Below are 16,877 nucleotides of genomic sequence, written 5' to 3'. Positions count from 1 at the left end.
GCTGCGAGCGAGCAGTGTGCTCACCGTCAGAGCTTTGCAAAACTCAGCGTTTGCACTGTGTTGAGCCCTGGGCAGAACATGGATGATCAAATGTGACAGCCCTGTGTTATAACAGCTCCTGATGGAGGTATCTCTGGATGGGAAGAAAGGTTAGAATTTAAGTCAGTGTTTTATTATGGCTTAAAAACTTACTGACCTGACTGAAGAATTATAGCCCCATGGGTAACGGTGGTGATGGAAACAGAATGAAGATTATTTCTGGCTTTAACGCCCATGAACCACAGCGCTTCCACGTGTGCTGCATGCAGTGGCCCCAGATGCCACAGTGAATGGGTGGCCTGCCCCTGGGACAAGCTACGAGGCAGGGCAAGTGCGACATGGTGTGAGACTCGATAAATGACACAAAGCTCAACCCACAGCCTTCTGGCTTGTTTACTCCATGACCTCAATGCACCGGCACACCTGGACCACCCAGAAACCTTCCCCAAACAAATTTGGTCACTTTGGTCTTGGATCAGCTGTTTCCAAGTGAATCTTGGCTCCTGTCCATCTCCTGCTCCCTGAGGCCCCCCTGGAGCAATGCCCTGCAATTCTGATGGAGGATGAAGACCTACTGAAAAGGAAACCTTGTCTCTAAAGTCTTACAGAGAGGCTCATGGTGGGACAGAAAACCGGAACACTGAAAGCACAGATACCAGGAGCCTGTACCTATGATGTCTTGGTTCAGAACACAGGTGAAACAGCTTGGACAGGCACACTAGAACTCAAACCACCAACTTATAAAATACATCACCTTAGAAATGTAAAGTGTTTTCATAACGGATCTGCTCATGAAGCAGAGACAGGAATAGGGATTTTTTGGATTCATTTTCTGAAAATATGTTCCACTTAAACATCCAGCCCCCAAGTTTGCACAAAGGCAGGAAAAAGGAGGTAAGATTTCCCCTCAGTTTGGCTTCTTTCAGAAAAACAGGCCCATCCCACCACAGCTCAAAATCTGGCTAAAGAAAACTGGCTGCCCATGAGGGAGAGAGCAAAATCTAGAGTCTTCTCTGCAGACCAAACCACCACGTGACCCAAGCTAAAGATACCCACCAGTCTCTATGGTCATGACTGCTGTGGAGTCCTAGTTCAACAGGGAATTAACTCTTCTAACTGACTGTTATCCAGAACTGCTGGACCCTGATGCCATACCCAATGAAGGGTTCAAGCTATGCATATATACTAGGTGGTGTGAACATGGCCCACTGCTCATCTTCCACTTCCCGGTGGTCCCTGCCTGCAATGTTTCAATGCAAGGTATGTGAGTGTATATACTGGAGGCAAGTTGCTCATCCATCTACTAACATTTGAAGAGGCTTTGGAAGAGGCTGGGAGGCACTGTGAGTCTATGCTGTGTCCTGACGGATCCAACAAGGCAAGAGTCAGATATTGTGAATTCTCCTTTCACCTCCGCAAAAAGACTTCCTACAGGAGCATCCTAATGCCTGATTCTGCTTTCTCTCACCATAGGAAACCATACACAAAGGGAGAAAAATGGAGATTGTGTGACATTATACAATCACTGTACACTGGCCTAAAAGACTACACAAGGGTCAAGGAAATACATGGATAAGCTTAAGGGGATTCTTCTGCCATAGGTAAAATGGCGATAGCAATGCACAGAATGGGGTTGGGAGCCACTTTTCTGAACATTCACAAATGCTTTGCCATTTTACACAGGATACTCCCCTGTAGAAAGCCTGAAATTGTGAAGAAATGTATTTTTCAGGGGTTATAATATAAAAATTAATGTAATTGCTGAAATCAAAGTTTTCAAACTTCACCAGTCTACAAATTTGCAAAAATTAGAAAAAGTATCTAACTGTATAATTAGGTGACTGTGAATAAAAGCCAGTCTATTAGTTCTTCTATTGTCACAGGGATGGGAGGACTCAAGAAATAGTTGATGCAGAGGGCGCAAACAACCAAGACATCTTTGACATGAAAGAGTACACAATCCAATATACAGTTCAGGAAAGACAATTCAAACTTTTCACAAGGCATAAAAGTCAGTTCAGTTTCTATTTACCAATGACATTGGAAACCTAATGGAAAATGAAATCATATTCCTTATTTTGTGTTCATTTGCATACGAATTTCTCTAGTTTTTCAGAATATACATACACACTTGAGATAAGAAAAACAAACCTTGCTTAACCCCAATCACACAGTTGTAATAGGATGAATTTCTTACCGGGTGGCATTTTCCAAAGCCCTGGAAAAAGACGAATAATCATCAGTTGAGTGTTCAAGGGAATAATACCATGTAGCTGCATCTTCAATGAACGTGTTGGAGTCTTCTCCTCCTAGAGAATTTTGCAGTGCCTGATAAAAGGCTGTTTTGCTGTTGGCTCTTCCTTGGCTTTCTTCAAATTTCTGAGAACAGAATGTATACATGGAATTTACAAACAAAAACAAAAGATAGATTTTTAATGGAACAATATAGGCTCGGATCTCCCTCTGCTGAAATGAGTCCTCTCTGCTGTGGTCTCTGATTCCTAGGGGAAGAAGTAGGGGACAGTCCTACTTTTGCTTTCCCAAGACTGTCACCAGCCAGCTGTATTGGCTTCCTCAAGACAGACTATAGGGCTGAATTCCTAAGCTGGTAAATCCAACTCACAGGTACAGTGCTGTGCAGATGTAGCTCCAATACTACAGGAACACAGCTGCCTCCCACAGAAGAAGTCCACATGGATCGTTCACCAATGTGTGCCCAATGCTGTCTTTCTGATGAGCTCCTTGCAGGAAAACTAGGGGGGAGGGAGAATGATATTGCTCCTTTCCTTTAGAAAGTCCAGAAAAAGAACGTGCTATATAACCATTTCATGGCTATATCACTCCTGCCTGTTCTGGAGCCACCTACAGAGAAATGTGGCTGCCCTAAGGTCTGTATTTAGGTCCCTTCTGGAATAATACCTGCCTTAGCCCTGGATAGAAATCCCCCTCCTCCAAATCCCAGTGGAAGTAGTAGCCATGATCTTCAAACTTCATAACCCCTATGGCCAATCAGAGAGACCTACCTTGAAATGCCCTTTTCCTGAGATCTGTGGTCTGAAACCTTTCCTGACATAAAGGCATTTTCCCCAGAGCAGAGTGCCCACCTCACTGCAGAATTATCGATAGCAGAGGGACCATCTTCCATGCCAAACTGTTTACCCAACCCTATTTTTACCAAAGCTACAGACTGCTGGAATTTTTCACCATATCTTTCTTTGAGGAAGCTTTTTATTTTATCAAATCAGACTTTTCAGCTTTCTTTTTTTTTTTTTTAAATAATTTATTTCAAGTTCAGAAACAGAGCTGAACCTTCCCGTGGATCCAGTCCTTTCTAAAGAAGGCACCTTGCAGGTGCTCACTGGCTGAAACTTGACATAAGAACTCCAGAGAGAAAGATCTAATAAACCACCTATATTATTCTGGGCAGTCAGTCTGATGCAAAATAGGCTGGTGTCTGCCCAGTCCAGTTACCATAGATGCTTTACTGAATATATTATTTTGATGGCCCGCAGCTGGTTTTCATCACGCAGCTAGGTCTTTCCACAACCTTATACAGAAAGTACAGAGGGAATAATTACTTTTCAACAGATTCGCAGAAATGAAAGATGGAAAATAAGTCCCCGTCTGCTGAGGCCAAGGCCTGTCCTTACTGACGTACTCTAATGCTTTGTGCATTTTGATTAAGTGACTTTACAAGAGATTTCAAAACACTACCAAAGGTCCAAAAAGATGTTGGAAATTTTCCTTGCATTTGTAATAAATTCTTTTTTTGCTAGATTTTGGCCCACGCAATGTGAAGAGATTCATGTGGTGCCAGTTTTATTAATACAGCTGTAGTTAGACAAAGATCTGCAGCTCACACATGACACGTCACTTCATGCGCACAAACGCCACATATGAAACTGCATAACACACTTGCCTGCAAAATCATTCAGTTTAAATACAGCAAGGACACGTATATTTTTCTGCAAGAAGCAGAAATTATCGCTGACCTGACTGCAGATTCACTGAATTCAAAAGTGATCTTCCCATCGGCTTCAGCACACAGCAATTCAGCTCCCTACTAACCAGGAGAAGCTTTACTGCTGTCTAATTAGGAATCTCTCATTTGGTGACCAGAGCTGTTGGATTTGGCTAGCAGATATGGATAAAATCAGATGCTTTTCTGCGTCAATGCAGAGCCCAAGTTCTTATGTGTAAAGCATCCTGTACAAAGCAACTTTCATGCAATGCTTTCATGTTGTTGGTTTGTTGTTGTTTTGTTTTTTTTTTTTAATGGATTTTTTACCTTATTCTACACCTGTAGAATAAGAAAAACCTTAGGGTCTTAAATATGTACCCTAGGAACTGACCCTTCACTGCCTCATCAACTACCAAGCATTAAATAGCCATTACAGTTGAAAACCACAGAGAAGAAGATGGATCATCATCCAACACATGGTTAAGCTGAGGAACACTTTGCCACATGCTTTTGTGGTTGCCAAAATTGGTGAAGATGAAAATTCATGAACAAGTTTTTGAATTAAAAACCAAAAAAACAGTTGATGGTTATTAATTGCGGGAAGACCAATTCTGGCCAGGAAGTCGCTGAACTGCAAAGTATTAGAGGATTTGAGAGCATTTAGCAGAAGTATCAGATTTGCTTACCCTATTCTTACAAACATCCACTCTTAGCCACTGCTGAAAACAGCATTCTGTGATAAACAGGCCGTTGATGTGACTCAGTGTGGTCGGTCTTAGATTTCTACTGCGTCTATGTACTAGTTTCTGTGATCTTCAAAATGCACCAACAATTCTGGTGACCTTTCTCACCAACCATTGATAACAGAGTAGGGTCCTTGAGATGTGTTGAGTCATATGAAACAAGACTCAACAGGCAGAGGTGGATGAGAAACGGAATTGGCATTTGTAAGACATTTTGAGATTTTTCATCCCAACCAGCATTAAAACAGCACAATCTGAAGCACGATGTCTCAAGTGTCGCTTTGGCTACACTGTAATTTAAACATCTGACTTCAACATGAGAACACAAAACAAAGCAATACATTCAAAATAAACCCCATGAAATATTAAAAAGACAAAGCATTTTAACGTTTCAGAACTTGTTTCAATTTGACCAATTTTCCATGTCCAACAAGTGTTTCCCATTAGAACATATATGACCAAGGAACAATTTTCGAATAGCAGCAGATACAACAGCTGCTACCAGATTAATAGAAACAGCTGCACATTATGTGAAATAATTTACATTCTGCTAACCTTTAAAGAGGTATTAGCAACTGACCCCAAAGTTATAGTGAAGTTTTCAACTATTTTTAGAAAGTGAGTAAGAAAATAATTAAAGACAGCAGGTGCACCACTTTCTACTGTTCTGGTGATGCAAAGTGGTGATAAACATTGTCTAAATAATAAATTATATAAAACTCACGGTTATTGTTCCTGCAGCATAGCTTCTGGAGCATATGAATGAACCTGGTCTAGTCCTTTATTTAAGAATAAATTGTAGTAGTTGGTAGACCAAACATTTACATCTTCCAAGGAGCAAAATGTACTTTTCTGACAAATTGGAATAGCGATAACATTAACAGAGTATGTACAGATCTTAGGTCTTAAATGACTCTTGATAAACGTTGTCACAAAGGATGGCGAAAGACCTGCCAGCCTTTTAGCAGAGTGTTTCAAGGATTCCAGCTAGTTACAAGATGATGTGAAGAGCTGATATCAGTCTATTCTCCTCACTGATGGCATTTATCACAGAATCACAGAATCTCAGAATGGCAAGGGTTGGAAGGGACCTCGGGAGATCATCTAGTGCAACCGTCCCGCTAAAGAAGGCTCGCCCAGAGCAGGTTGCACAGGACATCGTCCAGGCGGGCTTTGAATATCTCCAGAGAAGGAGACTCCACAACCCCCCTGGGCAGCCTGTTCCAGTGCTCCTCCTCGTAGGGGAGGTGCTCCAGTCCCTTTATCATCTTTGTTGCCCTCCTCTGGACTCTTTCTAGGAGTTCCTCATCTTTCTTGAACTGGGGAGCCCAGAACTGGACACAGTACTCCGGGTGGGGTCTCACCAGGGCAGAGTAGAGGGGGAGGATAACCTCCCTCGCCCTGCTGGCCACACTCCTCTTAATGCACCCCAGGATACCATTGGCCTTCTTGGCAACAAGGGCACACTGCTGGCTCATGGTCAGCTTGTCGTCTACCAGGACTCCCAGGTCCCTCTCGGCAGAGCTGCTTTCCAGCAGGTCAGCCCCCAGCCTGTACTGGTGCATGGGGTTTGACCTCCCCAGGTGCAGCACTTGACACTTGCCCTTGTTGAACTTCATCAAGTTCCTCTTTGCCCAACTCTCCAGCCTGTCCAGGTCCCGCTGAATGGCAGCACAGCCTTCCGGTGTGTCAGCCACTCCTCCCAGTTTTGTGTCATCAGCTGAGGGTACACTGTCCCCTCATCACTGCTCTCCTGGTCATTACAATTATCACATGTTGCTGAATACCTTTATCCATAAAGAAATTAACTGACTAATATAGAACAGGATGGAAGATGCAGTCTGCATAGATCCAATTGCTTACATGGGGTAAATAAACTATATTTCTATCTATTCACTCCCCTATGTACTGGTTCTGGGTTCTGCAGCCAGCTAGAAAATGTGAGAACACATATAAAGTGCAACCTTAGTCTTCCAACTAAAAAGAAAGTTAACAGTCCTTGAAACGTGGAGATTACATAGTAGGCACAGAACACACGGAGGATATAATCAGGGCCGTACTGACTTACATACATATGCAGAAAAACACAGATATAGATTGGCTTGCGTGACTCTGTATATTTAATGCAAGTTGGAACCATTAGATCCTCCTACCTGAGCATCACGTACAGCACAAGGATAAAAATTTGCTCAGTTGGGAGATGAAATCAACATTTTTAGAGGTTTCCGCTCAGCTGCCCTAATCTGTGACTGCTCAAAGCTAATATCCCTGAAGGTCTGTCATGGGAATTGAAGTTAACGGGTTCAGGCTTAACCGCTCCATATGCCATGTAACAGTGCATTATGGCACCACTTGCCATTCCCTTAACAAACTGCTTTGTTTCTCACTTAGTTTCAACCCTCTGATGGCCGCACTGGGAATGAGTATGAAGTGCTCCAGGAAGTGGTAAATCTGTCTCAGTCCACATGAATAAGCATTCAAGTGAATGCCATAAACCAGTCATTTCCATGGGCAAGACATTGAGCACAAATGTTCAGCATAGTCTCTGCTGCAAGCATCACTGAGAGACCTCAGCCTTTAATTTTAAACATATCAAACATAAATGTTTTTCTAGCACATAAGTGGTGCCTTCCGTCTTTCGATTTAATTTTTAATAGTAAAGGTTTTAACAGGCATAAGCACAGTGTTGTAGTGGGAGCACAGAGACACCCAACACAACCAAATGCCAGTAAGCCCATACAGAACAACATGGTGCCAACTGGATTTACCACCTTCAGGTCTGGTTGCAGTCTGAAGGTTTTACTCTCACTCCTAAGACTCGACTGCTTAGAGTTTATAAAACTTGCATGCATCTCCAATCTAAGGTGATAAGATTTGCATCACGTCTCAAGCTTGCTTTCATCCAAATGGCTGAAAGTGTCTCCTCACCATTTACAGGATCAGCATTAATAGAGCAAGACCAGGATTAATACAGCATGCCCTTGGCTGAATTTGCCAGCACAGCTATTCCCAGGAACTGGTGGAACAAGTCAGAAGGAGTTAAATTTTTTTATCCCCCACTCTTTGCATCTGATTAGACTGAAATCAGTCATCCTAAAGGAGATGGAAATGAAGAACTTTGCCACTTCCATACATTTGCCACAGAACCTTTTAGCTGTGGCATTTATTTACCCAGATGCATGCATGGTTCTCTCTACAGAGCTAGACACATCCATGGATGGATATTCACCCCAGGGAGGTTTGGTCCCCTCTTTGTAGAGGAGATCAAATAACTTGGTTGTAGTCAGAGGCAAACTAGGAACTACGCCTTGGTTCCCCAAGTTGAGTTCAGTGCTCTGTCTACCAGCTAAGCCCTCCCACCTTAGTACATCAGTAAAACCAACTTTGGGTTTTCTCAGAAAGATGCAAGTCAGATCTATCTCAAGGGAACCCTTAAAATGAATAAAGTAGAAAAGTGGGATACAGCATGGGTTGTTTCAAATCCTTCTTCTAGGTCTATTGTGGGGAGAGGACAGTTAGTACAGACCAAAGAACCCTAATGACATTATGACAGAGGAAATGGGGCACAGATTTCTTGGTAACAATGACCACCCACACCCGTTTCTGCCACTGTACCTAAAAACATCTGTGGCCTACTCAGGACTTTATCATCTGATTTTGACTGCAACCATGAGTAGTCATGGCTATGATGTAGAAACGCTCTTGACGACCTGGAAAATGCATGTTCTTAAATAGCTCAGTGATGAAGGAAGCATTGCACTTTCCTAGCAATTTATATAGTAAGTGCATGGACAGAAAGTAATCAGGAAACTTTAACCTTGCAGCAAGTCTTTCAGAAAACAATCTGAAGACAGGAATACAGACTGGTCAAAACAGTCATATTCCCTCAAGCCCTAAAAATCTGAAGACACAGGAACATAGAAATAGAGGAAAATGTGCATTAAAAATCATCAGTTCTTACTGAGAACATGAAAACAGCTTAAGGAAGTCAAAAGGAGAAAACAAAAAATAACCACCTACCATGAACATTATGAATTTTCTGGAACAGAGATGGAATATGACTTATGGCAGCAGCACCAAGTAAGGTAGGTACTATTATAATAGCTAGTAAAGAAGTTACCTATCCTTCTAAGTAAGGATAGGTAAACCCTGGCCAAAGGAGATCAGGTCTCCAACAGTAAGAGATTTTAAAACAGCTCTCTCAGGGTGAGTTGCACCAACTTTCTGAGTCCCCTTCCAATCCTATTTTCTGTGGGCTTTTAAATAAAGACATTCCAGATTTTCTTTTTGGAAGGACAACATTTTACTGCTGAGCTCTCAGTTACAAGTGTTTTTCCTTTTCATTTCAACTTGACAGTGCTTACTTTTTGCACTTGTGGCTTTCATTAACAAAATGATTTATTGCATAATTTCTAATACACCATGGAATTTCATTTCAGTTTTGCAGACAGCTGTCATGTGGAAATAGTGGTAAAGGAAAGAATTTCACTTCCTAGTCTTCATCACATGACTTGTAATGAGGTTACTGAGGTTTATTCCCCTCACAGAGTCTGGATCATTATCTGCAGGCCTCTAGCATCACAGTCCGTTTCCTATAACTGAGTTCCTCTTTTAATTGATTCCAAAAGACAAAGATACATGAAATAAGGGCAGGGAACTTCTGACGGAGACCAAGCAAACAATATGAACATTATTCAGGTGGTTCAAAAAGCCTTCTTTCAAAGGGGTAATTTTTTTATTAAAGCTGAGGTAAAATGGTCTATGTGTTATTGACTACCAGCAGAGAGAAGCTGGGATTGATGTTTCACTGCCTTCTAAGAGAGGAAATCCACACGGTCACAGAAAGATAGCCACAGACTTGCATTTCACTTAGATAACCCTCAAAATAATTCCTGTCATGTTACATTCTCCTGTCGATTTCTTAGCACATATCTGAGCACATTGGAACATTTAATTTAATTTGGCAGGGATCTACTATTCTCATCACAAAGAAGGACAAATGAACTAGAAGAGGCTGATAGGCTGTCTCAAGAGCAGACAGTGCCAGAGGGTTCACAAGAAGACACAAAATCCCTTTGGGTAGACCTTCATGATTTTGAGGACTTTTATGTCCAAAGTACAGCATGGGCACAATTCTTTTTTATTTCACCAGTTTATGCCCTGAAATCCTAGCCCGCACATCAGGCCAGCGCTGTTCTTAGTCACAGCTAGTCCATATTTAGAATCATCTTTACAAGAAAATGTACTTCTTAAAGGCAACAGAGAAAAAAGGTTGTCACAAAAAATGAAAAAAAAATTTGGCATGGAAAAGACTGACTTAGCCCTGCTGCACAGTGAAGAACCTAGAACCGAGTTATGAGCTTGCTTTCTTCTTGGTGATATACAGCTGAGATTGCAATATAAATAGGATTTCAGAGACAGTAAAACATACTACTGCATATTAGTACCTACTAAATCACTGCTGACCTTTCACCTTTTCCTATATCCCCCTGTAGTGTTAATCAACAAATATAATACTATTGACTGGAGATGGACACTGGCTTTGCATATTTGCATGGGGTATAATTCACAAATCATAGAAATTAAAAAGGATCTCTCCAGGCTGCATATGATTACTGTCATTGTAATAGTTATGCCATCAGTTCCTTAACAGCAAGTCTCTTCCTACCTTAATTGCCTTAGCTCTGCTGATCAACCCATCTTGCTGAGCACTTCCAATGAGCAGATCTACTTTGCGAAGTTGAGGGCGCTGCAGGGCTTTAGCTAAAGGTTCCCGAAGGTAAATTCCATCCATCACTGGACCCCAGTACTGGAATGGACCGCTTATAGCTAGGAGCTAGATTAGCAAAAAAACCAAAAATAGTGCAGTTAAATTAGCTTACCCTGGTCATTTCCATTTTACTTATGCTTCAGAAAACTGAGCTAATAGCCTTCAGGTGGACAAGTGGTCAGTTACTGTAAGTGCAAACTCACCACTGGCAGGAAACAATGCTTTTGCTGACAGTCTTGGTACATGAAACAAGCTGAATAGGCCAAGAGAATTGATGGTCTTATGAAAATATTGTTTTAAATTAGGGATTGCCTCTATGCCAATCTATCAGAAAATGTATTGCCACTGTTTTAATCTGTGGGTAAAGGATCCATCTCAATCTCTAGAGACAGAGCACTGGTATCCCTCCCTACATCCTTGTTTGCAAAAATGCAGTTACTGAAGCTACAGACACTTGATTCTCCTCTAGAGTAACACCCAGGGGCAGATGAGAGGGTACTGAAAGAAGGTCAAAACTATATTTAGATTAATTTTGGAAGATGTGGTCAAAGTAGTGTTAAAGCAATTGAGTCTGAAGAAGAATCAAGCTGTGAGTATTCGTAGGTCAAAGATGGATGTCATGGACGTCAGCATCACTCCACCAAACCTAGTCCAGTTCCTCTTTCACAAGGATTCAGCCCAATTTATTTTTTAAGCTTCCTCACAGCTTCATGTAAATGGAAACTTTTTATTTCCTTGCCAATGGCATATATTTCGCTATGATGTACCTTAGTCTGAGCATCATTGAGGACCCGAGCAGGCAACTGGCGGAGGCAGGCTACAATTTCCTCACTGGTGGATGAAGAGCATCCCACATCTTCAGCCAGGACTGCTGCTTGGGTCTGCACTCTCCTCTTAGTAATAACGGATGCTGGAGAAAAAGCTGAACCTCCCTGGAAAAGAAAAACAATAGCAGTCAACACATGCTGTCAAAACACCTGGTCCCCTGGTGCAGGTAAAAAAGATGAGAAGCAAAATCTGCTCAGTTGCAGAATGTAAAACACTGGTATTTAAATCGTAAGCAGCAAGTTCAAATGATCAAAGCAAAGGGAAGAAGGATACGTTTGACGGTTTCCATCTCTGTCACGGTTATTTTGGAAGACCTCTGAAAAATGTCTATGTTATGTCTGTAACCAAGTCACAAATCTTTCTGAAAACTTTGCTGGAAGGAGAAATATTCAGACAGGAGCGGATACAAAGAAGGTGCTGTGAGGCATATCAGGGAATGGAGAGTCCATCTTACAAGAGGAGACTAAATAGAGTTTTGCCTCCTTAACTATGATAGACTGAGAGCAGGTGTGAACTTTATAAATGCATCCCTGAAGAAGAGCTATTTATACCTTAGGACAATGCTGGTACAAGGCCAAATGGGAATTAGCTATTTACATTGAGTAAATTTAGGGTAGAAGCTCTACGATAGCTCACACAAGGAGCAGTGAGAGTTTAGAAGAGTTATGAGCAGAAGTAGTAGGAACAAAAGGCCAAACCAAGCTGCAGAGAAGCTAAACCAACCAGAGCCAGAACACATCGAAAGCAGAGCACAGGCCACAGTCCAATCTCTGCCCCAGACTCTGTTTCTTTCCTACAGCTGTGCCAGCACGGAAAAGGTCCTCACCAAGAAAAGATGGTACACCATTGTTGAGTAACCATGAAAACTACTTATTGAAATGCAGATAAATTAGCACAAATCTGATAAAATCTGACCTAGAACAGAAAGGCTGGAATACCTCTGACATGGTTCAAATTACTAATTTCCAAACATTTATATCAGTTTACTATAACTACTAAAATTAGCTTCCGTTTTCTAAAAAACCCCAAACCCTAGACACATGATATGACAGATCCTGATCTATTAAACCGATTAACTTACTTCTTACAGAATTTGCTCAAAGCATAACTACAAGTCTGAAAAAGCATAAAACCAGGAGCAAGCTAAAAAGAAACAGAAAACAAACAGCAATTCCTTAATTTGAAATTGTCTCAAACCTTTGAGTCTGAAGAACTCTGTGCAGCCCTGGCCAGCACCCAGGACATTTTTTGCATTTCAAACAAGCGGACCCATTGATACTAATTGCTCACAACTGGAAAAATTTGTTTCCCAAAATAATTAGAAAGAGGTTATTGTTTCATTGTAGAGATTTTTAGTTCACTGTAAGTAGAATTTCCAGTGCTACTACCTTCCTGAAAGGTTTCTCTTCCTTTTTAAGGGATCTGGAAAACAAGCACTGTTATTAGCTTGATGACTGAGATGCAAGTGGTTGCAGATACACAAAGGAAAAAGCTAAGACTGTCAACCCTGGGGCACTAGAAAAGCCATGTCTGGTTTTAAGAGAGCAAAGAACTAAAGAAGAAGAAATAAACACCGCTTGGTCTTATTCCTCACTTCCGCCCTCGATTTAGATGAGAACTCGAGTGAGCAATGGGCTTCATCCTCACGTGGGATTTGCGGTGGCCTATTTTGTGTTTGTAAGGCACAATATTTGCCAGCTGCTGACTAGGAGCACTGACTCAGATGGGCATGATGAAGAAAGAAAAATATCCTTGATGAGAGTATCTCTGTGTGTGGGTGCGTCCCCAGGATTTCAGAACTAGGATGAGTGAGACTAGAAGAGGGATAACAAGGCATGCCAGCTTCCCTTAGAAAAGTAGCTGCCTCACTTTTCATTTGGAGCAAGGAATTATGTGCCTCCTTGTTATAGCAGAGAAATTAGATCTAGGATTGCACAATATTTATCCACTAATCTGGCAAACATATTCTTCAACATCAGATCTGAATGTGCTCAGCATGTTTTATCAAGTATCAAGTATCTCTGAATGGCATTTATTTAAAACAAAACAAAACCATAAAAAAATTAAAGGGCTTCAGTTTCCCAAATTCTGAAAGTTTCAAAAATTTTGAAAGAGTCAGTTTCAGTGGCAATACTGAAGTTACCTTACTAAAAGGCTAAGTTTGGTAGGGGAAGAGAGTACTGAGATCAGATAACATATGGAAACCAAAAATTCACTGGGACCAAGCAAAACATCCTAGTTTGTGCTTGATTTTGAATATATCTTCTCCCAGGGATTTTAAAAGCTGTGCAAAGTTCCCCTCTCTCTGCGATCTCTACAAACTGAAAGACTGCCCTTGGGTTAAGTAATGAATCAAACAGCAGTTGCTAAATGTTCTGGATAGGAGTTTCCCACAAGTCCTCTCTGCAGAGGGAGAGCTAAAAGCCTGGACAGGCAAATTTTCATGCCATAGCACTGGATGCGTATGGGCTAACATTAGATATGGTCCAAGCTCAATGATTAAAAGAAAACCCCAAAACTTATGCAAATACATTTGCAAGGTGAGGACAGTTCTTTTTTGGAGCCTTACTCTAGCCATGGATATTTTCTCCTTTTTGCATAAGCGGTAAGAACAGCTTTACATGCTCTTTTCTATTCTGTTTTTTTCTTCTATTTTCCATGGTAATGGCCACTTCCTCATTTTGCTTTTTTTGATAACATCCACATTCAGGAAGCATGTCTTGCATTTGCGGTGTAAAAGAGATGTGGTATTCACTACTGTTATTCACATTTAAAATTTATTGGGACTGGAATCAGGTGATAGAGGAACTTGGGACATCATTCAAGAAGTATTTGGAAGCAATACTGTTATGTTCCCTCCCCTACAATTGTACTACTGTAACAAGTGATGGCATTGAAAATAGAAGGCAAAGATTTCAGTACTATTTAGTTCAGGGACCAGCAGTTTCACATGCATGTCTTTATTTATCTTTGCAAAATTAGAGGTTAAGCTAGACAGTAGAAATTCAGATATGAGGAAATGTTGCAGCTCACAGTGGTGAGAATCTGGTGAATGCAAATTGGTATTGCATGAAGATGAATTCTTGCTTTGATGTTAGGCTGTGATAGGCTGAGTTGTGGCCGGTACTTCTTGCAAACTTCTCTCTTGGGACATCATTAAAGGATAAAATCAGGCTCACTAGAGATAAGTCTGGGGGCAGCAAGCCAATGTTTGAGGGACAGTGTGCTAGCAAGGTCCTTCGATCTGCCATATCAGTGGAGGTAGGGGATGGAGATCCACATGGCAGCAAAGGCACAAGGGTTATGGATGTCTTAGAAACCATGGAATCACCTGAGAATGGTCACATAGGAATTAGGGTTTCTTCCCCCCAAAAAGGTGGTGGGATGAATAGCCCAGCTGAAGTGCATCTACACAAATGCACTCAGCATGGGCAACAGACAGGAGGAGCTGGAAGCCATTGTGCAGCTGGAAAACTATGACATACTTGCCATCACAGAAACGTGGCAGGATGACTCGCACAACTGGAGTGCTGCAATGGATGGCTCTAAACACTTCAGAAGGGATAGGCAAGGAAGGAGCGGCGGTGGGGTAGCCCTGTACGTTAGGGAGGGGTTTGATTGTATAGAGCTGAAGAATGGTCATGATAGGCTTGAGTGTTCATGGGTAAGAATCAGGGGGAATGCCAACAAGGCAGATAGCATGGTGGGAGTTTGTTATAGAGCACCCAACCAGGATGATGACACAGATGAAATATTCTATAAGCAACTGGGAGAAGTCTCAAAATCGCTAGCCCTTGTTCTCATAGGGGACTTCAGTGTACCAGATGCCTGCTGAAAATATAACAGAACAGAGAAGAAACAGTCTAGGAGGTTCCTGCAGTGTGTGGAAGATAACTTCCTGACACAGCTGGTAAGTGAGCCAACTAGGGAAGGTGCCCCGCTGGACCTGTTGTTTGTGAACAGAGAAGGACATGTGGGTGATGTGACAGTTGGAGGCCATCTTGGGCACAGCGATCACAAAATGATAGAGCTTTTGATTCTCGGAGAAGTAAGGAGGAGGTAGTTGGCAGAACTGCCACCTTGGAGTTCCAGAGGGCAGACTGTGGCCTGTTTAGGAAACTGATTGACAGAGTCCCTTGGCAGGCAGTCCTGAAGGGCAAAGGAGTCCCAAAAGGTTGGGCATTCTTCAAGAAGGAAATCTTAAAGGCTCAGGAGCATGCCATCCCCATGTGCCATAAGGCAAGCTGATGGGGAAGAAGACCGGCCTAGCTGAAAAGAGAGCTTTGGCTGGAACTCAAGAAAAAAGGGAGAGTTTATGAACTTTGGAAGAAGGGGCAGGCAACTCAGGAGGACTACAAGGATGTCATGAGGTTATGCAGGGAGAAAATTAGAAGGGCCAAAGCCCAACTAGAACTTAAGCTGGCTACTGCTGTAAAAGACAAAAAAAAACCTGTGCATAATCCATAAATACATTCACAGCAGAAAGATGGCTAAGGAGAATCTCCATCCCTTATTGTATGCAGGGGGAAAAAGTGACAAAGGATGAGGAAAAGGCTGAGGTACTTAATGCCGTCTTTGCCTCAGTCTTTAACAAGACGAGTTGTTCTCTGGGTACCCAGCCCCCTGAGCTGGAAGACAGGGATGAGGAGCACAGTGAAGCCCCCATAATCCCAGGGAAAATGGTTAGCGAGCTGTTACACAACTTAGACACACAGAAGTCTATAGGACCAGATGGGATCCACCCAAGGGTACTGAGGGAGCCGATGGAATTGTTCACCAAGCCACTTTCCATCATTTATCAGCAGTCTTGGCTAACCGGGGACGTCCCAGTTGACTGGAGGTTAGCAAAAGTGATGTCCTTCTACAAGAAGGGCTGGAATGAGGATCCGGGAAACTACAGGCCTGTTGGTCTGACCTCGGTGCCAGGGAGAGTTATGGAGCAGATCATCTTGAGTGCCATCACATGGCATGTTCAGGACAACCAAAAGATCAGGCCCAGTCAACGTGGGTTTATGAAAGGCAGTTCCTGCTTGACTACCCTGATCTCCTTCTATGACAAGGTGACCTGCTTAGTGGATGAGGGAAATGCTGTGGATGCCGTGTACCTGGACTTTAGTAAAGCCTTTGACACCATTTCCCACAGAATTCTGCTTGAGAAACTGGCTGCCCATGGCCTGGACAGGTGTACTCTTTCCTGGGTAAAAAACTGTCTGGATGGCCAGGCCCAAAGTGTGGTGGTGAATGGAGTTAAATCCAGTTGGCGGCTAGTCACAAGTGGCATTCCCTAGGGCTCAGTTCTAGGGCCAGTTCTGTTTAAACATCTTTATCAATGACCTGGACCGAGGGGATTGAGTGCACTCTCAGCAAGTTTGCAGATGACACTAAGCTGGGTGGGAGTGCCAATCTGCTTGAGGATAGGAAGGCTCTACAGAGGGACTTGGACAGGCTGGATCGATGGGCTGAGGCCAACTGTATGAGGTTCAACAAGGCCAAGTGCCAGGTCCTGCACTTTGGTCACAACAACCCCATGCAGCAC

The 16,877-nt window shown here is 42.4% G+C and overlaps 1 protein-coding gene across 1 annotated transcript in view; it reads right to left on the bottom strand.

Annotated features, from left to right (window-relative positions):
* The window catches only part of TG (thyroglobulin), a 161,306-nt gene that overhangs the window by 20,418 nt on the left and 124,011 nt on the right, over positions 1–16,877 (bottom strand). The window contains 3 exon segments of the mRNA XM_035903440.1: positions 2,237–2,418; positions 10,412–10,579; positions 11,281–11,445. Of these exon segments, the coding sequence (XP_035759333.1) occupies positions 2,237–2,418; positions 10,412–10,579; positions 11,281–11,445 (515 nt within the window).

The sequence above is a fragment of the Egretta garzetta genome, unplaced genomic scaffold (genome assembly GCF_000687185.1).
Source record: "Egretta garzetta isolate BGI_Z169 unplaced genomic scaffold, ASM68718v1 scaffold50, whole genome shotgun sequence".
Taxonomy (NCBI): Eukaryota; Metazoa; Chordata; class Aves; order Pelecaniformes; family Ardeidae; genus Egretta; species Egretta garzetta.
This window is presented reverse-complemented; position numbering and strand designations above follow the sequence as displayed.